The 20814-nt window shown below is 36.6% G+C and overlaps 2 protein-coding genes, 1 long non-coding RNA gene and 1 other non-coding gene across 5 annotated transcripts; all 4 read left to right on the top strand.

The window, feature by feature from the left end:
• The first annotated feature begins 320 nt into the window (after positions 1 to 320).
• On the top strand, positions 321 to 5336 carry LOC115976855 (cullin-3A-like). Of its 2 annotated transcripts, none has more exons than XM_031098366.1 (2): positions 321 to 807; positions 3139 to 5336. In XM_031098366.1, exons 1-2 carry the CDS (start codon positions 647 to 649, stop codon positions 5180 to 5182), a joined length of 2205 nt encoding a protein of 734 aa, XP_030954226.1. In that variant the 5' UTR covers positions 321 to 646; the 3' UTR covers positions 5183 to 5336. The 2 variants fall into 2 exon arrangements, with proteins under 2 accessions (XP_030954226.1, XP_030954227.1); XM_031098367.1 differs by having other exon boundaries at positions 732 to 807; positions 3122 to 5313.
• Positions 1932 to 2034, top strand: LOC115978473. The gene has a single exon (XR_004088749.1). It is a non-coding gene; the product is annotated as a small nucleolar RNA snoR109 (small nucleolar RNA).
• Positions 5337 to 6810: 1474 nt separating the features above from the next.
• Positions 6811 to 10214, top strand: LOC115976854 (40S ribosomal protein S9-2). Its single transcript, XM_031098365.1, has 3 exons — positions 6811 to 6916; positions 7936 to 8317; positions 9780 to 10214. The coding sequence occupies exons 1-3, from the start codon at positions 6889 to 6891 to the stop codon at positions 9961 to 9963; spliced, it is 594 nt and encodes a 197-aa protein (XP_030954225.1). The 5' UTR covers positions 6811 to 6888; the 3' UTR covers positions 9964 to 10214.
• Positions 10215 to 12302: 2088 nt separating this feature from the next.
• LOC115978347 lies at positions 12303 to 14278 on the top strand. The gene is made up of 2 exons (XR_004088685.1): positions 12303 to 12855; positions 13861 to 14278. It is a non-coding gene; the product is annotated as an uncharacterized LOC115978347 (long non-coding RNA).
• Positions 14279 to 20814: the final 6536 nt, after the last annotated feature.

The raw sequence follows: 20814 nt of genomic DNA, 5'->3' as shown, positions 1-20814 counted from the left end.
GATTCATTACAAATTAGAACAAATCAAGTATTTGAAGTATTCAATATGATTGATTTTTTTTTTTCGAGGAAACAATATTATTGATTGATTGTATTCATATTTATATATATTTTTTATATAAATACAATGAAATTAAACTCGTTTGTGACAAGAAAAGAATTAATCAAATTTATAATTTATAATAAAAAAAACCCACAAAAGTGTTTCCATTTTTTAATTTTTTTTCTGCGACTGTTAAGTGTTAAGCACTTAAAAAAGAAAAGAAATTCCCACCAAAAAAAAAAAAAAGAAAAGAAATTTATTTTATTTTACTGTATGACTTTATCCATGACTGTTGTAGACTAGTATTTAAAAACCTTCGAGGTTTTTCTTCTTCCTTCGTCTTCAACATTTCTTTCTGCTACTCCCTTGAGTTCTTCCCCCCTTTTCTCACAACCAAACCCTAATTTCCCAATTCTCTCACAAAACCCTAATTTTTTTCATCGAAACCACTCTCGCTCTGTTATTCGCCTTTCGAAATTCGACCCCAAAACCTCTAGGGTTTTTAGGACCCGTGCCAATTCCCTTCTCAATTGAGGGATAATTCGGATTCGTATTGGATTAGGGTTTTTGAGACTGTGAACTGAGCTTCAAATCGGACCCGAATATGAGTGGTCAGAAGAAGAAGAACTTTCAGATAGAGGCGTTCAAGCACCGGGTCATGGTGGATCCGAAATACGCAGAGAAAACTTGGAAGATTCTGGAGCATGCGATTCAAGAGATTTACAATCACAATGCTAGCGGACTCAGCTTCGAGGAGCTTTATAGGTTTTCGCAATTTGTCCCCTCCTCTTTAATTCTTGGTTGCTTTTATATGTATAATTTTACAGTTTTCTTTACTATAATCTTGTTTTATTTTACTTTTTCTTTATTGGGTTTTTTGGGCTTTGATCGTTTCTCTGTGTTTGGAATCAGAGAAATGATTATGTTAATATTTAAGAGTTGAATTGTATTTGATAATTGTTCAGTCAAAAAGGAAAGAATGTTCAAAGATTTGAGGTTTGTAAGAGAGCATGATGGGAATTGGTTATTAGGTATGTGGGAAGATTAGGAAATAACTGAAAATTGTGCAGAAAATGTGACTTGTTGTCCAGTAACTCAAACCCGTATGAAGCTTATTGTTTTTAGTTATTGGTAGTAGGAAATTTATTAAGGAATTGGAAATTATGCGGAAAAGGAGACTCACTGTCTGTTGTATTTTAACTAAAAAGTCAAACCCATTTGAAGCATATTGATATCCTGCGTAAGTTTGGTAGTGGGAAATTATGTAGCGATTGAAAATTATGCTGGAAATGTGACTTGCTGTCTCGTTTATCCATAACTCAAATATGTATGAAGGATATTGTTTTGGCTTTAAGATATCCCGCGTCAGTTTGGTGGTTGGAAATTTATGTAGTTTGTGCACTGCCGTGTGATATCAGATTTGTTTTGAGACTGATTGAAAATTATGCTGAAAATGTGACTTGCTGTCTGTTGTATCCGTTACTTAAACCCGTTTGAAGCATTTTGTTTTCACTTTAAGATATCCCACATCAGTTTGGTAGTAGGTAATTTGTGTAGTTTGTGCACTGCCATATTATATCAGATTTGTTTTGAGACCGTTTGAATGGTTCCTTATGCTGTGACAGTTGTATTTCAGTGCCTTTATATTCCTCTGTTTTGGTGTACGCTGCAAAGACCCAACATCTCTCAGTTTCATTTCTCTTCATTCCTTCATTTTCCCTACCTGATGCCTTCGTTTTGTCCCCTCCCCCCCTTTTCTGAGCTTTTGTGCTAACTTGATTAGATTATTCTTATTATTTTTTTCTGTTGGTGTTTTTTAATTATGATGTAAGGCTACATGTACCAAGAGAAGGGAGTCAACTTGTACCCTTAATCTTGAATTGCCAAAGCGGCTGTAGCCAAATCAGACATCTGAGAGAAGTTAACTGGCCGGCTGTTGTGAGATCCCTTTGGTCTATGTTGACTAATCTGCTTACTGAACTTCTCATATTGATAGTTGAATTTGCTGTCAAATCTGCAACTTTGACTTTCAAGTTTATGGATTAACTGCAAATCTGAACCAATTGTGACTAATACATACACAGGTTGGAGGGCTATCCCCAGCTCAAGTCTACGAATTTCGTATACTAGACATGAACCCAGAGATACTCATGTATTCTACAGCTATAGGTTTTGGGAAGGATTTATCATTTTTATGCTTGTCAAGAAAAATATTTGATTATCAAGATGCTTTTACTGCCCAGTAGGAATGCAAGAATAGGGTTAGCTTAGGAGTTGCTTCACTTAGTGTTTGTAACTTTGTACTATGACATTAGCAATTAACATGGGTTTTTGGAAATTCTTTAGCTCATTCAACTAGGAACTTCAAGGTGATGAAACTTAAAATCATTAAGCTTGTAATTCCATGCTGCATCACTGCAGGGGACCAAAAAATGTATGCTGAGGTTGAATTCATGTTTCAAGTATGGAGAAAATATGACACCTCATTTGTTCACTCCATCACAAACCAACTTGCTAGAATTAACTGCCCGTGATTTTGAAAGGTGTTCTCATAGTTTGTAGAATCCAGTTTTATATATATCATGATTTTTATGTTTTATTTGAAATTTGTCATTATCTATAGACTTAACTGGTTATAGAAGTCTTGTATAAAATTAATAGGTTAAAGTCTTAGACGTTTTTATTCCATTTATTGTGTTTGTACTGTTATTTTTTGGTTTTCTTACCTTCCATTCATTTCTCTCTTTTCTTTTTTCTTGTTACTGGATTTGCCATTCTATCTGTTAGTGTGGTTTAACTTGGTCGAAATGTATTGTCCTGCCTCATCATAAGTATAACTTGGTTTGCTCGAGTTAATCCTATGGCATTTGGCAAGATCCTGCTAATTGTTGTAGCTTCATTCCAAAGCTTTTCATATAACTAAATATAGATCTGTTCCACATCCTTTCTTTTTGTCAAGTCATTTTTTCTTAATGTGGTAAAGTGACTGAATTTCAATTGAATTGAATATTATCAAATGTGTGAGATGCTGATAATAATTTTTTCACAAAACATTACTTTTTATTTTGTGATTTTTAAGATTCCAAATACATTCAGGAATGCTTACAATATGGTGCTGCACAAATTTGGAGAGAAACTCTACTCTGGACTTGTGACAACTATGACTTCTCATCTAAGTGATATATCTAAATCGATTGAAGCTGCTCAGGGAGAGTTATTTTTAGAAGAGCTGAACAGAAAATGGTTAGATCATAACAAGGCATTGCAAATGATTCGAGATATATTGATGTATATGGATAGAACTTTCATCCCAAGCACCCAAAAAACCCCAGTTCATGAGCTTGGGTTGAATTTGTGGAGAGATGTTGTTATCCACTCCAGCAAAACCCAGATTAGGCTTCAGGACACACTTCTTGAGCTTGTTCATAGAGAAAGGAACGGTGAAGTCATAAATAGGGGTTTGATGAGGAGTATTATAAAGATGCTAATGGATTTAGGTTCATCTGTATACCAAGACGACTTTGAGCAGCATTTTCTTGAAGTTTCAGCTAATTTTTACGGTCTTGAGTCTCAACAGTATATTGAGTCTTGTGATTGCGGAGATTATCTAAAGAAGGCTGAGAGACGTCTCAACGAAGAAATGGAGAGAGTGTCCCATTATTTGGATGCCAGAAGTTTAGAAAAGATAACAAATGTGGTTGAAAAGGAGATGATTGAAAATCACATGCATAGACTAGTCCATATGGAGAACTCAGGCTTAGTTAATATGCTTGTGAATGACAAATATGACGACTTGGGAAGGAAGTATAACTTGTTCCGCAGGGTAGCCAATGGTGGACTCTTAATAGTAAGGGATGTCATGACTTCATACATTCGGGATACTGGTAAGCAGCTAGTTACTGATCCAGAAAGGTTGAAGGATCCTGTAGACTTTGTGCAACGTCTCCTGGATTTAAAGGATAAATATGACAAAATCATCAGTTTGGCATTTAACAACGACAAGACATTCCAAAATGCTTTGAACTCCTCATTTGAGTACTTCATAAATTTGAATGCACGGTCACCGGAATTCATTTCTTTGTTTGTGGATGACAAGCTGCGTAAAGGATTGAAAGGTGTTAGTGAGGAGGACGTGGAGGTTGTACTGGACAAGGTTATGATGCTTTTCCGTTACCTTCAAGAGAAAGATGTGTTTGAGAAGTATTACAAACAACATTTGGCGAAGAGGCTTCTTGCAGGGAAAACTGTCTCCGATGACGCAGAAAGAAGTTTGATTGTTAAGCTCAAAACTGAATGTGGATATCAATTTACATCTAAACTGGAAGGTATGTTCACTGATATGAAGACCTCTCAGGATACAATGCAGGGCTTCCATGAAAGCCTTGGTGCTGAGTTAGGGGACAGCCCCTCGTTAACTGTCCAGGTCCTCACCACAGGTTCATGGCCAACTCAACCAAGTGCTACATGCAACCTTCCAGCAGAAATCCTGGGTGTATGTGAGAAGTTTAGGAGTTATTATCTTGGGACCCACACTGGGCGTAGGCTCTCTTGGCAAACAAACATGGGTACTGCTGATTTGAAAGCAATCTTTGGAAAGGGCCAGAAGCATGAGCTGAATGTTTCCACTTACCAAATGTGTGTACTTATGCTTTTCAACAATGCTGGCCGGTTGAGCTATAAAGAAATTGAGCAAGCCACAGAGATACCTGCCTCAGACTTGAAGAGATGCCTACAGTCTCTAGCCTGTGCCAGGGTGAAGAGTGTCTTGCGGAAGGAACCTATTGGCAGGGACATAGCTGAGGATGATGCTTTCTCCGTCAATGACAAATTCTCAAGCAAGCTTTACAAGGTAAGAATAAGTACAGTGGCTGCACAACGGGAGTCCGAACCTGAAAATCAGGAAACGCGGCAGAGAGTGGAGGAAGACAGGAAGCCTCAGATCGAGGCAGCAATTGTGAGAATCATGAAGTCAAGGCGGGTGCTAGATCATAATAACATTGTTGCGGAGGTCATAAAGCAGCTGCAGTCACGGTTCTTGCCAAACCCCGTTGTTATAAAAAAACGAATCGAATCCCTCATTGAGCGGGAGTTCTTAGAGAGGGATAAAAATGATAGGAAACTGTATCGGTACCTTGCTTAAGAAACTGTATCATTGGCAAGGCCTGTGTGGTTGTATCCTCAATTTGGTGAGTTGGAATATTGTTCTTGAATTAATCCAGGCTTGGATAAGTTTCAATGAATTTCATTACAGTGCATCCCTGTTTCATCAAATCTATTAGCTCGTTTTGCTTCAATTTCTTGGGGTTTTGAGTTTTGGATGGGATTTATTAGTGCTTTCTGTTTCTGCCTCAGATAACTAATGCTGGCAGTCCTCGTTATTTACTCAGCAGAAAGTTGCTATGAACTCGTTGAATCTCACAGGCAAAAAAAATGCCTGATGATAGATTAACAAAATCAAAAAGGTCACTTTGTTAAATTTGATCTTATTTGGTTTTATTTCACTCTTATTCGTTATTAAGAGTAACATTCTTTTAAATTAAAATTTTCTTTTTTGATAATTTAAAGATTTGATAATACGATTTAGGTTCATTTTAAAGAGGATATATAAAATTTTTAAGAACTCTATGGATAGAGCTGTCCTAAAAACTAAAACAAATATGAATTGATAAAGGTTAACAAAAAGAAGGAATCAACGCTATAGTTTCGCGAACAATTGACATACAAAATAAGAAAAGTTGGAACAGGAGAAAAGTTGGAATAGGAGAGCACTCAAATTAGGGTGGACTTTCTCAAATATGCCTACATTGCAATGCTATATTTAAAACTAATTGCCTAGATAATTAGTATTATTTTCTTTTTCTTTTTAAGGCAAATGAAATACTTAAGGATGGTCATTCAACTCGCTAACTTAACAAACATAACCCAGCGTGACCTAATCCAACCTGAGGTATCTGGTTGTTTTTTCATAGGTTGATGGGTTTGGTTGGGTTCTAATTCTTTTTAAAAGTTTGGGTTGACAATATGTTCAATACGACTAACTAGACTCAAGTCATGCTATTAATAGTTTATAAAAAATATTTATATTCCAACTATCTTAGTTTGATTTCTTTTGAATTTTAAGACTTGGTTTAAATTTATTTGTCTGATTTATTTTATTATGTTCTATACTTAAATTTTTAACGGAATTGAAATATTATGCTAAATTGTGCAAATTATGATAATTTTATTGAATAGTGTATTTAATTAATTGAATACAATCCAATTTTTTTTATTATGCCTAACAAAATTACCCTTCCCCAATAACCTAACTCAATTTTTATGGGTTGAGTTGGGTTAGAGATTTATCAATCTGAAGAGTTTGAATATTCAAATATGTTAAACCTAACTCAATCCATTCAATTCACCCTCTAGCGATGAATGCAATTGCTTTTCAAGAGGACAATGATATTTGCACACAACCTATACACACCGTGCAACATGGGCCATATTTTCACCATTTCATAATTTTATTTGAGAATCTGTTTGGAAAACACGATTTCAAAAAGTTTGCATATGTTGTATGCAACAAGATTTTAATGTTTCAAAAAATTGAATAGGGTTAAAAAAAATCTGATTCGGATCCCAGCCCAAAACCTATACATAGGGTTTTCAAAGTTTAAAGCCCAAAACTCCATAAACAAACACAGCCCAATTCTGATAGGCCCCCACGAAATAACTTGTGGCAAAAAGGTAATTTGGGATTGGCAATTAGGGTTTTAGGGTTTGCCCGTATATATAACCAAACATTGTTTCATTTTGTGCCCTCTCGTCTTGTATCTCTGTGCACCTCTCTGTTGATCCGAAGCAATGGTGCACGTCGTTTTCTACCGCAACTGTATGCTCTCTCTTTCTCTGAGATTTCATTCAGATCTGAGATTTGATTTAGGGTTTATTATTTTATTAGCTAAGTGGTTATGTTTGTGTATGCAATTTTTTTTTTTTTTTTTTGTGTGTGTGAGATTTATTTGTTTGTTAAATTGATCTTTGATAATTATGCATTGATTTTATTGGATACGCATTAGGTTCAGTTGGTTTTTACTGTTTCGAGTTGTACATTGTAACTTTCTTAGCTATTTGCCTCGTTTGTTTGCTGAGAAAAACGACGAAATGTAAAATGATTAATTTTACTTAGAAAAAAATGTTATATTTTGATTCAGAATTGATCTTTCAAGCTGTGCCTAATACGATCAAATAGCTGGTTGAAAGGGGATTTTTTTTACCAAAAAAAAAAAAAATCCATTTTTGTAAATACCCAATAGAAAATATGAGGCCCTGTAATTTGATATTCATTTGGGTTAGTCTAATTTTATAGCTGTACAAGCTTCTGTTATGTTGTTTCTTAATAAATGAATTTTATGACATTTCTCATACGTATTGCCTTAATGATCTGTACATTTTTAATACAAAATCGAACCTAAGCTTGTTATGGGTTTTTGCTCCAAAATCTTATGTTGTAGTTTATGAGAGGAATAGAAAAAACTGAGAAACAATCAATTGGGATTTGTTACTTAGAAAAGTGTAATGTGTAGGTTAAAATTAGTCTTCTAAAAACTGTGCCTAATGCAATAACCTGGCTAGTTGTAAGTAGCTCTACGATTCTTGTCTAGAGTAAGAGACCCAGTTTTTTTTCCATGTTCAATTGGGTCGGTTTAACATTGTATTTGTAGAAGCTTTTGGGTTGTTGTTACGTCATAAATGAATAATTTATGAAATTTCTCATGCATTACGTGATTTCCCTAATTGTTACAGCAATGATCTGTACAAAGATTAAATATAATGATTTACATGTTGAATTTTGACATTGTAGTTAATGGTTCATCTCTATATTAACTTTGCAATGGTGGTTGGTTTTAGATGGGAAGACTTTCAAGAAGCCGCGTCGTCCATATGAGAAGGAGCGATTGGACCACGAGCTGAGGCTTGTGGGAGAATATGGGCTCCGATGTAAGAGGGAGTTGTGGAGGGTTCAATATGCTTTGAGCCGCATCCGAAATGCTGCCAGAGAGCTTCTTACTCTTGATGAAAAGAATCCTCGTCGGATCTTTGAGGGTGATGCCCTTTTGCGAAGGATGAACAGGTATGGACTTTTGGATGAGAGCCAGAACAAGCTTGATTATGTCCTGGCCTTAACCGTGGAGAACTTTCTTGAGCGCCGGCTTCAAACCCTTGTGTTCAAGTCGGGTATGGCCAAGTCTATTCACCATGCTCGTGTGCTTATTAGGCAGAGGCATATCAGGTATAAATTCTGTTTTATTCCCACAAAAAATGACAAACATTGTTTAAATTTTTATTTTGTTTTATCCTTTTATGTTTTACATATACACAGATTATGTATAACTAGTTTGATTGGCTAATGCATTGTGGTAAATAGAATTTATGAAAGTGTTATTTGTTATCTTAGTTATTCACTTCAAAGATGCTTAGGACCCGTTTGGTTTGTAAATTGTTATCATTCAATTTTCATCACTCATCACTTATCACTTAAAATATCCCAATTTCCCAAACTCCACTCATCACTCAGTTCCCATTACTTTGTTTCCAAAAAAAAAAAAAACCCCAAAAGTTAAACATTGCGGCTTATTATTATGAAAATGCCATTGGAAACTGAGTTATGGAAATTGAAAACGCCTAAAATGTGTTTTCAATTTCCATAACTCATCACTCAAAAATCAAAGAATTAAGTAATGAAAACAAGGGTTGAAAACTAAGCCAAACAAATATTTTTTTTTTTTTGTGGGACCCACACAATTTGGATAATGGAAACAGAAAACTGAGTGATATCACTCAAAACTCATCCCATCCAAACAAGCTCTTAGTAATTTTTCTGTTCTATAGCTAGTAGCTGCTTGGTGAGCTAGTAAGAATGAAAACCAGTGTCTGTTGTTTGTCTGTGAAATGTGTTTTGCTTTTCAATGCCTTTCACTTATATTGTATTTGTCTCTACATTAATGACATTGATGTTTTCCTAGTTCCTGTTTGTGCATGTTCTTGTAGTTTTACATCTGTATATAACTTTCCGCACCTCTGCCTAAGTGCAACCAAACCACATTATGATCACTACCTTTTCTTAACTTAAAAGATGCTTGGTGATTTTTCTGTTCCATAGCTAGTAGCTACCTGGTGAGCTAGTTAGAATGAAAACACCTGTGTCTGTTTCTGTGAAATGTATTGTCCATTTCACTGCCTTTCACTTATATTGTATGTCTCTACATTAATGGCATTGATGTTTTGCTAGTTTCTGTTTGTCATTGTTCTTGTAGTTGTACACCAGTATGTAACTCTCCTTGCCTCTGTCTAAGTGCAATCAAACCACATTATGATCACTACCTTTTCTTAACACAGTATACATTCAGCTTGCACTGTAGTTGTGTGTACCTTTGCTTCATGTTCAGTATTCTTTTAAATGTATTTAGTTTTAGGAATCTTTTTATCTGGTTCTGGGGTATTTGATGCCATGTGTGCTTCTGTGATGTCCTTGTTACATGGTGCTGAAACAGCTCCTGGCCACTTGAATAATCTCTTTTATAGCAGCTTAATGTTGATTGTCCAGTGCTATATTGATTTTCGTAGGAGGATTTAAGTACCTTTCATGCCTATCATGTGCATGTTTAGCCATGTCCTTTTCACATTTTATATTATCTAATAGTTTCTTTAAACTCTCAGAATCTCACACATTTATCCACTTCTTTCCTTGTCAGGGTTGGGAGGCAGGTGGTTAACATACCATCTTTCATGGTGAGAGTTGATTCTCAGAAGCACATTGATTTCTCTCTTGCTAGCCCCTTCGGAGGTGGTCGCCCTGGAAGAGTGAAGCGAAAGAACCAGAAGGCAGCTGCCAAGAAGGCTTCTGGTGGGGATGGAGGTGAGGAGGATGAAGAATGAAGCTTAGGCTAGCTCCAACCCTAGGAACTATTTGAGATTTTTTCCTATCTGGCATCTTTATGTTCGGCACTTGTTTGCGTACCTGACATTTGTTTTCAAATCTTTATCCTAGTGAATTTTAGTACATGTTTCATTTTGGTTTATTTGGAATAGAACTCGAAAGCACTCCTATGGATCACCAAGATTTTGTTTAATCAATGAAAATTTTGGCAGTTGATGCCTATATCTATTTTATTTGGAAATTGTAGATTCATGTCCGTTTAAGATTTAATGCTGCATTTTGACCTAGATTGTTCAACATTTCCTAGCATCATCGATTACATGTGATGGAGGATATGAATGGTTCTTGTTTCAACTAGTGCACTTTGTTAGATGGTCAATGGTTTGTATATTATGAGCTATTATTAGCTTAGTTGTATTTAACACGCCACAATCACTGGTTTTTTTTTATAAGTTGTGAAGTTTCTGATCTTGCTATTTACCAATTTAAAAAGGGGCAAGACTTGGGTACAATTCTTAGGTGCTGTTCTATGGATTCCTCTCTTAAAATTCTGCCATTTGGATTTTTTCTCATGAGATAGAAGTGTATTTTTTAGTTAAGTAGCCACATAGTTGAATTTTAAGAGGGAACTTAAGAAAAAGCACTTAAAGTTCTGTACTTAAGTTTAAGATACTTGCCTAAGTTTTGTCTTTAAAAGTGTTTTACCATTGGTTGTTGTAGGTTCTCAAGTTGTGAAGTTTCTGATCTTGTTACCTACCATTCTACCAATAAAAAAGTGTGCCAATAGATTTGGTTATTAAATTTAGATAGATTTGCAAGAAGTCTCTTTTCTCTCTTGATGGAATGTGCCCAGTTAAACACGCATCATTAACACCAAGTCATCCCGTTTTGCTTGCATTTCAATTTCAGCTTTACCCCTTTCTTGGCACCTAGGCCTCCTGTTTTTGCTTGCACTTCAAATATGGGCAGCTTGGCCTCTTCTCTGACTCGTGCACGGTTTTTGGATCTGATATTATGTCACGGTTTTCATTTGAAAACCTATTTTGGCAAAGCTTCTGCGACCAGACTCCACCTGTTACCTGGGTCCCTTTTGAAACCAAACACACCCTTGCCACGTTTGCATTATAAGCATTTCCACCATCAACCACATTTCATTTTTATTAACAAGTGTCAAGGATACAAAAATTGCTCATGATGTCAAACTACGTTTGCATTGTAAGCATTTCCACCATCAACCACATTTCATTTTTATTAACACAAGTGTCAAGGATACAAAAATTGTTCATGATGTCAAACTATGACAAGTTATAATTGGTGTAATATCATTTAATGAGTTCTCTGATAATCTTATATTATTGACACCAATTATGAGACCTCAATCCAAAAAAAAAAAAAAAGACCAATTATGAGACCTCGACACCCAAAAATATTGTGAAAATTTTATGCCACACACTTGGGCTTGTCAATTGCCATGCCATGTAAGTCCCGACAGAAATCTGGTTGGACCCGCTTCAACTAGTATCGGATGTGACCAGAATACCAATTTCTAAACTCCACACCACGTGTCCCTATTATGTACTAAGCTCAGCTAACCCCAAAAAGCTATATAAGACACTCAACCTCACTTGTGATTTTCTCTGCCATATGGACACCACTAAATCTCCAATAAAACAATAAATTAATATAAGAAAACAGTATTTGATAATTGATCCTGTGTATCAAACCGCAATTATACCACACAAGCATCCAAGGTAAACAGATTGATGGTGACCCAATACCCCAAAACCCAATCTCTATTTAACACCTAGTACCCCAAACCAGGATTAGTGGGGTGTCTAATCACTAATAATTATCACTTCAACAAATGAAAATAAAATCTTTTAGAAAGGTCCAAGAGACGTGGCATTGAGCCAAAACACAAAAAAAATGTTGAATCCTAACAAAACGGCAACGACCTGATGAGCTTCATAGACTCACTGGTCCCCCATAAATTCAAAACTGAAAACCCTAGGTAAAAAGTTTAGAGGTACAAAAGATTTTACAATAAATTGACATGGCAAATTATTAGCCGTAAGTAATAAAATAAAGTTAATAATATCATGTTCAGACGAAGACATATAAAAATTTATTAATTTAATTATTATGAAAAATATGGTAAATTTTGGTATAGTTTTAGCATTTTTCAATTTTTCAACAACTATTATTAACCTCACGCCATTTTCAATTCAACACGTGATATTCTTGCCACGTGTCACCCAATAACAAAACGCAACGTTTCACCCCCGCCCTCTATAAATAGCTAAATTCCATTCGAATTTTGCATGCAAAAAAAATTTAACAGAAAGATTTCTCAAAGCAAAGCTCTTTGCGTTTTGATTTTATAATTATCGCCCTCGAAAAATAAAACGTATCGTATCGCTTCATTTCGGTGCCGTGTCGTGTCGTGTCCGAGAGAAAAAAGAAAGAAAGATGACGGTGAAGCACGTGAACGAGTCTGATCTTCAGAAACCGAAGAAGGTGGTGATACCGTCGCCGGAGACGGAGATGAGAGTGAATTCCGGCGATCTCCTCGCTGGAAAGAATGTGCCGAAGAAGAAGGTGACGACGATGAAGTACGTGCACAGTCAGATCTTGAAGATCCGAGAGGAAGACTCGCATCTCGGCGAGGATTTCGGTCTCGGACTCAAAGAACACTCTCATCATCATCATCTTTATCATCATGATCATCATGATCGTGATCGTGATCATCATGATGATGTGGAATCGGCGATGGAGGTGGTGATGTTCACGAAGCCGACCTTGCCGAGCTCACCTCTCAGCGGCAAGACCACCACCACAACAACAGTCAAGTCGTTACACTGAGAAAATCGAACCAGACGGACATAATCAAGGTTAGCCTTCTTTGACCTTTTGTTTTCTTCGTTTCATTCCCGAGAAAAACTTAAGGAAAATTCAGAAAAAGGAAGAATATAAATTTTCCAGTTAAACAACAAAGAACGATTACTTCACCTAGTCATTACTTTTACCAAGAAAGAAACGGATTAAGCTTGATAAAATTTTAATTTGTTTGCTTTATTTTCTGTTTGGTTACCAAGAAAGAGAAAACGATAACAGAATGTTTATATTCATTTTTGTTTTTTATTTTACAATTTCCCTCAAAATTTAGCTCAGGTTCGGGCGAAATATTATTATTATTATTATTAGAATTTTATAGTAGTAAATTATCTTTCAAAATTATCCTTTCAATAAAATAAAAAATACTAAAAAATTGAGTAACTTGTAATTTTTGAGTTTGAGCCAGAGCGCCAGGCCAAATGTTATTATCATTTGAAATTTTGTGTCTTTTAAATTACTCAATTAAAAGTATTTCACACGAGAGATTCTCAAAAAGCCAAAAAAGAAGATGAGGAAGGTGGTGAATAACATCATAACACTTCTATATAAATCTATCAAGAGAGATTTGGGTTCGGTGCTTCCTGTACACTAGACCCAATGAGATGTTGCCATGTAATAATTTTTGAACACATGGCAACATGTCTAGTGCAAAAGACTCTTGACCCAAGCTGAATTTGAATTCATTACTTTTTTTCTACTAGTATTATAGTCAATTTCTTTAATAAGTTGCGAAAAATATTGAGTTGTTGGTAATTTTTCTAAAATTTGACAACTTTATGAGATAATTACTCTGAAATCATTTTTGTTGTATACTAATCATAATAATATATTTACCAAATATGAAAAGAAGTATTTATATAATTTTTTTTGTGAACTTATTGATTGTGATTACTGATTAGTACAAAAAGAAAATTTATGTATGTTATAGGTATGTGTTGTGTTGCACAAATTGAAGTGTAGTAATGACATTGAATGGGTTTTTTTTTTTTTTTTTTTGGCAGGATTTCGTATATGGGATTCCAAGGAGAAGATGTGGACTTTAGTTAAAGAAAAAGTAAAGTTGAAATCAAAGTTTTATCTCTGGTCACTTTTTTTAGCAGTTAGGAGAGAGAGAGAGAGAGAGAGGGTCTTTTATGTATACAGTGAAGAAAGCAAATGTGAAAAGTATGGGCCGGTTTGAAATATTTTCCTAGGCTAGTTAAGTTTTTATGTGTAATATGAATTTTTGGTCAGGCAAAATGGGCAGATGATATAAGTGCAACTATTTGTCATGCCATTCCTATCCATTATCTGTAAGTAGAGCAGCAAAATGATGGCAAGTTAGGCTTAGAAAAATGGGATCAAAATGACTTCATGAATTCATCGGTTGGTCGGTTTTGGTACCATACAATTTATCCCCAAGCCCATTTATTGTTTTTATTGGAACTCGAGCATGATATCTTATTGAATGAGAAATAATATTAGGAACATATAAATTGACACAATTTTGTATCACAACTTGCCATGTAACAAGCTGTGATTGGTAAAGGTGCCTCCACATGACCCACCATCACACCTCTACAAATCACAACTAGTCATATGACAAGTTGTGGCATAAAATTCTACCAATTTATGTGTCCCTAGTATTACTCTTTAACAAGAAATAAATATAAAGAGAGCATAATCACATATTCTTCCAGCAATAAAAAGATGTTTTATTTATTTATCTATTTATCATCTCTTACTTTTAAAGCCACAACATAACCACAAAAAATAAGTATTGAATAATTTTTCAAAAAGAGAGGTTTCATTATGTTCCCAAAATGACCTTAATTTTCATTACACAAAGAAACCCTTTATATTAATCTAAAGTAAATTTTAAAAAAGAAGAAGAGAACAAAGTAATAAAAAGTAGTTGTATGATAGAGCATTAAATTAAGGAAATGTAATGAAGGACTTGTATAACAGAATTTTGTGATTATATCCATCAACTTTAAAATAGTTGTTTGCTACTCAACCTATAAGGGTAATGTTTACTTCTCAATATATATAAGAGTAATGTTTGAGATTCAAAGACACTGCATTTTTTCAAAACGGTTGAACTTGACTTAGCATGTAGTAATTGGAGTAACATTACTTCTATATGAATCAATTAACATTTATTGGGGATGTTTTTGCGACAAGGGCCGAAAATGCGAAAATGGCCCAAATCTCCACTTAGGTTCTTTAGAAGTATTTATTTATAGAGAATCAAGCCCAAAATTCAAAATGTATATAAAACAAAGGCTCATAATGCTTTGACAAGAGAGAATTAAAATGCTAATAAAAAAAGTGCAAAAAAAGCATAAAAACATAACAGGTTTGAAACTTCGACCCATAGTCACTGAGAAGAGGAAATTGAGAAAGGTTGTGAGAAAGAGAGGGAAGGTACTCCTGTACTCATATTTCCACCTCTAAGGTTCAGAATTGTGAAAATGTTTCCTAACTCAATGGGTTTTGGCTCTCAAGTTTCAGCTCTATAGGAAAAACGTAGTTCAACAGGTCTGAAACTTCGACCCACAGTCATCGAGAAGAGGAAATTGAGAGAGGTTTCTCCTGTACCTATATTTCCACCCCTAAGGTTCAGAAGTGTGAGAATGTTGACTGGCTGAATGAGTTTTTTTTTTTTTTTTTTTTTTTTTTTTTTTTGTAGGTTATAGGTATGTGTTGTGTTGCACAAATTGAAGTGTAGTAATGACATTGAATGGGTTTTTTTTTTTGGCAGGATTTCGTATAGGGGATTCCAAGGAGAAGATGTGGACTTTAGTTAAAGAAAAAGTGAAATTGAAATCAAAGTTTCATCTCTGGTCACTTTTTTTTAGCAGTTAGGGGAGAGAGAGAGAGAGGGGGGGGGTCTTTTATGTGTACAGGGAAGAAAGCAAATGTGAAAAATTATGGGCCGGTTTGAAATATTTTCCTAGGCTAGATAAGTTTTTATGTGTAATATGAAGTTTTGGTCAGGCAAAATGGGCAGATGATATAAGTGCAACTATTTGTCATGCCATTCCTATCCATTATCTGTAAGTAGAGCAGTGAAATGACGACAAGCTAGGCTTAGAAAAATGGGCTCAAAATGACTTCATGAATTCATCGGTTGGTCGGTTTTGGTACCATACAATTTATCCCCAAACCCAATTTATGGGTTGAGTACCCCTAAAACTGATCCATTTTTTGTTTTTATTGAAACTCGAACATGATCTCTTATTCAATGAGAGATCAATATAACGAGAGGACAGTCACATAGTCTTCCACCAATAAAAAGATGTTATTATTATTTTTATCATCTCTTACTTTTAAAACAATCATATAATCATAAAAAACCAGAATGGTCTAATTCTATTAATTAGGAATTAGGAGGATCGTGTAACTGTTCAAGTTGAAGATTTTCTCAAAAGAGAGAAGATGTCATTAGGGCTATCGATGTATTCAATAATTTTTCAAAAAAGAGAGGTGTCATTATGTTCCCAAATGACATTAATTTTCATCACACAAAGAAACCTTTTTATATTAATCTAAAAAGTAAGTAAATTAAAATAAATAAAAAATAAAAAAATAAAAAGACAGAAGAAAGTAATAAAAAGTAGTTGTATGATAGCGCATTAAATTAAGAAAATGTAACGAAGGACTCATATAACAAAATTCATTGTGATTATATACGTCAACTTTGAAATAGAGATGATAAATAACCCAATGAATAAAATAGTTGTTTGCTACTCAACCTATAAGAGTGATGTTTGAGATTCAAAGACACCGCATTTTTTCAAAATAGTTGAACTGGACTTAGCATGTTGTAATGAGAGTAACATCATTTTTATATGGGTCATATTAATATTATTTTTGTATGTACCCATCATAATTCATAAATAAATCTTAAGTAAAAATAAATTTTATACCCATATATTTGTTGATTAAGAAAAGAGAGAAAATCACTTCACAAAGACAACTTAAATAGTAAAAACATCAGTTATAAATGAAACCTATTTTTTATGGACAAAAATTGGGTCAAGAACCGGTAAGAGTTACTGTGGAGCCCAATAATTTAAGGACCAAGCCCAATTGTTCCTGGAAAATCCGAAGGCCCAGTCCGAGGAGAGCTGTGGCCCAAGCTCTACAGTACAGAGCACAAAACAACTTTGGAAGGTAGCCGAGGACTGTTTAGTCCTCGGCAGATCCAGAACCCCATCAGAATTAAGGGGTAGAACTGGTATAGGGACGAATTCGTAAGGAGATCCAAAATATCTTGGAGAAGTTACCCTTACTACCCTTCCAGATAAGATCCAACACATGACAGAGCCGTACTCTGCAGCCTTATCAACCATACCCAACAATTCTGGGATTAGACTGATGGGACAAATATCAGTCTTGTAAAGATTAACCCTACACGTGGACGAAGGACAATGAACACGGACGAGTATAAGAGAAGAAAGTAAATAAATCTAAAAGGATCCAATCTGACCTCCAAGAAAAAGAGAGATCACATGGGGGAGAACATCTCAACAACACCGGACTTCACTGAAGAAAGTCCGTCGTTGGATAACCGGGGGAAGGCCTCAATGGTCCTCGGATCAACTCCGAGGAGTCCCATCCCATAGGGTGCGACGTCTTAGGGCTTAAATGTTCAGGCCCAACTCCTTTTTCTACCTGAATTCCTATAAAGCCAGGATCGGACATCGCCCCGTGACCAGCGGCTAACTTTTCAAGCCCACTCTCTACAAATCATATTGTGAGGGATCTTTTGTACGCGAGCCCAACATCCTTATTGGGCCGCCAGAAAATTTTGTCCTTACAATTGGCGCCGTCTGTGGGAAAGCTTGCGCGTTGGCGCAGGTGGCGGTGGAGTCAGCTCTCTAGCAAGCAGAAATTTCTGGGATTTCCCCCGTCTCCGACGACATATAGTTGTTGCTCCGACGTAAGCTTCTGCTAGGGGCTACGCCTCGCAGTGCTGAGGGCGCGGGCATCTCTAGGGGCTTTCAGCCTCAGGCCAACTGTCCCCGCCTTGGTGTAGGGGCTGGTGGTTGAAAAATAAAACACATAAAAAGATCGTAAGTTTTGGACAGAACCAAGGCCTTGCATGGTCCTCGGACTCAAGCCTATGGGGAAACCAAGTACATAAAAGAAATCTTATAAGTTTTGGACAGAACCAAGGCCTTGCATGGTCCACGGACTCAAGCCTATGGGGAAACCAAGTACATAAAAGGCCTTGCATGGTCCACGGACTCAAGCCTATGGGGAAACCAAGTACGAAAAAAATCTTATAATTTGGACAGAACCAAGCCTTGCATGGGGACTCGAAACCAAGTACGTAAAAGATCTGGACAGAACCAAGCATGGTCTCGGACTCAAGGGGAAACCAAGTACATAAAAGATCATAAGTTTTGGACAGAACCAAGGCCTTGCATGGTCCTCGGACTCAAGCCTATGGGGAAACCAAGTACATTAAAAGATCATAAGTTTTGGACAGAACCAAGGCCTTGCACGGTCCTCGGACTCAAGCCTATGGGGAAACCAAGTACATAAAAGAAATCTTACCAGTTTTGGACAGAACCAAGGCCTTGTATGGTCCTCGGACTCAAGCCTATGGGGAAACCAAGTACACAAAATAAAAACTGTTACTAGAGCATTAAAATCCATCCGAAGAGAACTTCTCGTTAACAGTTGGGTCAGTCTTTAATTGCACGGTTTCCCCGGTCTACCCTCAGATCCCCAGTGCCAAAGGGGCTGATACGATACGGCACAGTATGTTGTCCCAAGGGCACGATCCAAGTCCATCGCTGCTCGGCTGCTCTCTCGGATATTCGTCTAGCGTGCATCACGCAGCGCTCAGCAACTATCTCGGTTAGTTCCATGAATTCAATCTATTGAGGATTACCATTATTATACTTGATAATATTTGCGAGTTTAAACTAATAAGGGTTTATATTAAAGTGTTCTTCCGTCCAGAATATTGTTAAAGGCATGCTTAGACTTAATATTCAGACCCAAAGTGGTTGTTGCAAAAAAAATATGTATAAAGAAATAAACACATCTTTTATTAAGACAAAAGAACAGTACAGTGTACAATAAAAGCTGAAACCAGCTTACATTAAAGTTAACTGCGTAAGTAAAAGAAAAGTACAAAAGAGTGAAGATGGTGCCGAGGAGATATCTCAGAGGAGAGGTTGGCTACTGTTCCAAGATGTCGTCTAAGGAAACTATTCCTCGACGCTTCTACATGCCCATAACTCAGGCAACCAAAAAACCTGACCTCAGGCTAACACCATCTACGGAAAAGATGCAAGGAGCCGGAAGTTGGGAAGCCCTCGCAGAAATTTGCCTGCTACAAGGCAGACGGCGCTGATGGCGGAAATTCCTTCTTCGGGCATGCCAAAAATCTGGCATGACCAGAACCTGTTTCGGATTTTGACTAAAAGAGGGAGAAACATCCTTTCCCCTCTCTCGAACTGAAATATTCTCTTGAGCCTACGCCTCCTTGGCCCGCACCTCACTATCTGGAGTCGCAGGAAGACACGACGCTTTCGTGGCGGAGAGGGCTCCTTTGCCCCAATCCTCGCCTCAAACATGATGTACTAAGAGAGGAGACTGAAGAATTCGTGTGAAAGTAAAGCAACCTTCTCTCCTATTTATTTAAAAGATGAGGTGACGGCATTTAATTCACGCAGCGTCCCAAGGAACGCTACAGACAAAATGTCTCCGACTCGATTTCCAATGTCATCTGCAACCCTGAGATTAAAAGAGCCTCGTGAAGGCGCAACTCGAATACTGGGACGCCAAAAAGTACCGCGTGACCAAAGACTACGGAAATGCCTCTAAATCTGTGGGCCTAATAAATTCGCGGCCCAGGCCCGTTCTGCATGGAAGCCCACAGACTATGACCCACACCAAGGAATAACCGTTGCCAAGGACAACTTCCTGCTCGGCAACTTATGAGACACCTGAGGAAAGACAGGTGCAAAGAGAAAGAGGAAAGAGCATAAAGTCTTGGACAGAACCAAGGCCTTGCATGGTCCTCGGACTTAAGCCTGTGGAGAAACCAAGTACAAAAAAGAAAATATTACAAGTTTTGGACAGAACCAAGGCCTTGTATGGTCCTCGGACTCAAGCCTATGGGGAAACCAAGTACAAAAATTATTATTATTACAAGTTTTGGACAGAACCAAGGCCTTGTATGGTCCTCGGACTCAAGCCTATGGGGAAACTAAGTACAAAAATTATTATTATTACAAGTTTTGGACAGAACCAAGGCCTTGTATGGTCCTCGGACTCAAGCCTATGGAGAAACCAAGTACAAAAATTATTATTATTACAAGTTCTGGACAGAACCAAGGCCTTGCATGGTCCTCGGACCCAAGCCAAGGTGGAAAGTACTACTTTTTATTGGTCTGCCTTATTGCGCCCAGCACTTCTGTTAAGATTATGGCAACATCTTTTTATTATTAAGTATTTTGGTCTTAGTCGTCATAGATTTAGATGCGGTATTATTGAGCCGAGCAGCACTTGCAAATTTATAAAAACAAAGAGACAGAACATGCAAAGTGAAATAGAAACAACTTTTATTAATATGAAAAATTATTACAATGTACAAGAAGAGGTTTCAACCAGCTTATACAAAAGAGGGGCTGCCGAAGCAGTACTAACATCCACAGTACAGATAAGCAAACGGTCAAGCGCCTTTTAAACTTGTCTTCAAAGTCTCTCCAATCTCTGCCTCATTGTTGCTCATACTAAGAGAAGAACTCACTTCAAAAAAAAAGAAGAACAAAGAAGAAGGAAATAGTAAGGAAGAAATCAATGAAGAAGATGGAGGACATGAGTAAGGGAAGGAGGAGAAGAAGAGTGGGAGAAATGAAAGGACAAAGAGAGGAGCAAAAGAGGGAGAAGGACAGCACCAGGGCGGAACTGATGCTGGGAAGACTATAAGAGGAAGGCGGAGGAGGGCA

This window comes from Quercus lobata, chromosome 2 (assembly GCF_001633185.2).
Source record: "Quercus lobata isolate SW786 chromosome 2, ValleyOak3.0 Primary Assembly, whole genome shotgun sequence".
Lineage (NCBI taxonomy): Eukaryota > Viridiplantae > Streptophyta > Magnoliopsida > Fagales > Fagaceae > Quercus > Quercus lobata.
Note: the sequence above shows the minus strand (reverse complement) of the source record. Positions and strands in the feature narration are given on the sequence as shown.

Bases quoted from the DNA above. Each gene is read 5' to 3' on its own strand.
- LOC115976854 (XM_031098365.1), top strand. From the start codon at position 6,889: ATGGTGCACGTCGTTTTCTACCGCAACT. The intron at 6,917-7,935 runs GTATGCTCTCTC...GGTTGGTTTTAG, and splicing joins CGTCGTTTTCTACCGCAACT to ATGGGAAGACTTTCAAGAAG. The intron at 8,318-9,779 runs GTATAAATTCTG...TTTCCTTGTCAG, and splicing joins ATTAGGCAGAGGCATATCAG to GGTTGGGAGGCAGGTGGTTA.
- LOC115976855 (XM_031098366.1), top strand. From the start codon at position 647: ATGAGTGGTCAGAAGAAGAAGAACTTTCAGATAGAGGCGTTCAAGCAC. The intron at 808-3,138 runs GTTTTCGCAATT...AAATACATTCAG, and splicing joins AGCTTCGAGGAGCTTTATAG to GAATGCTTACAATATGGTGC.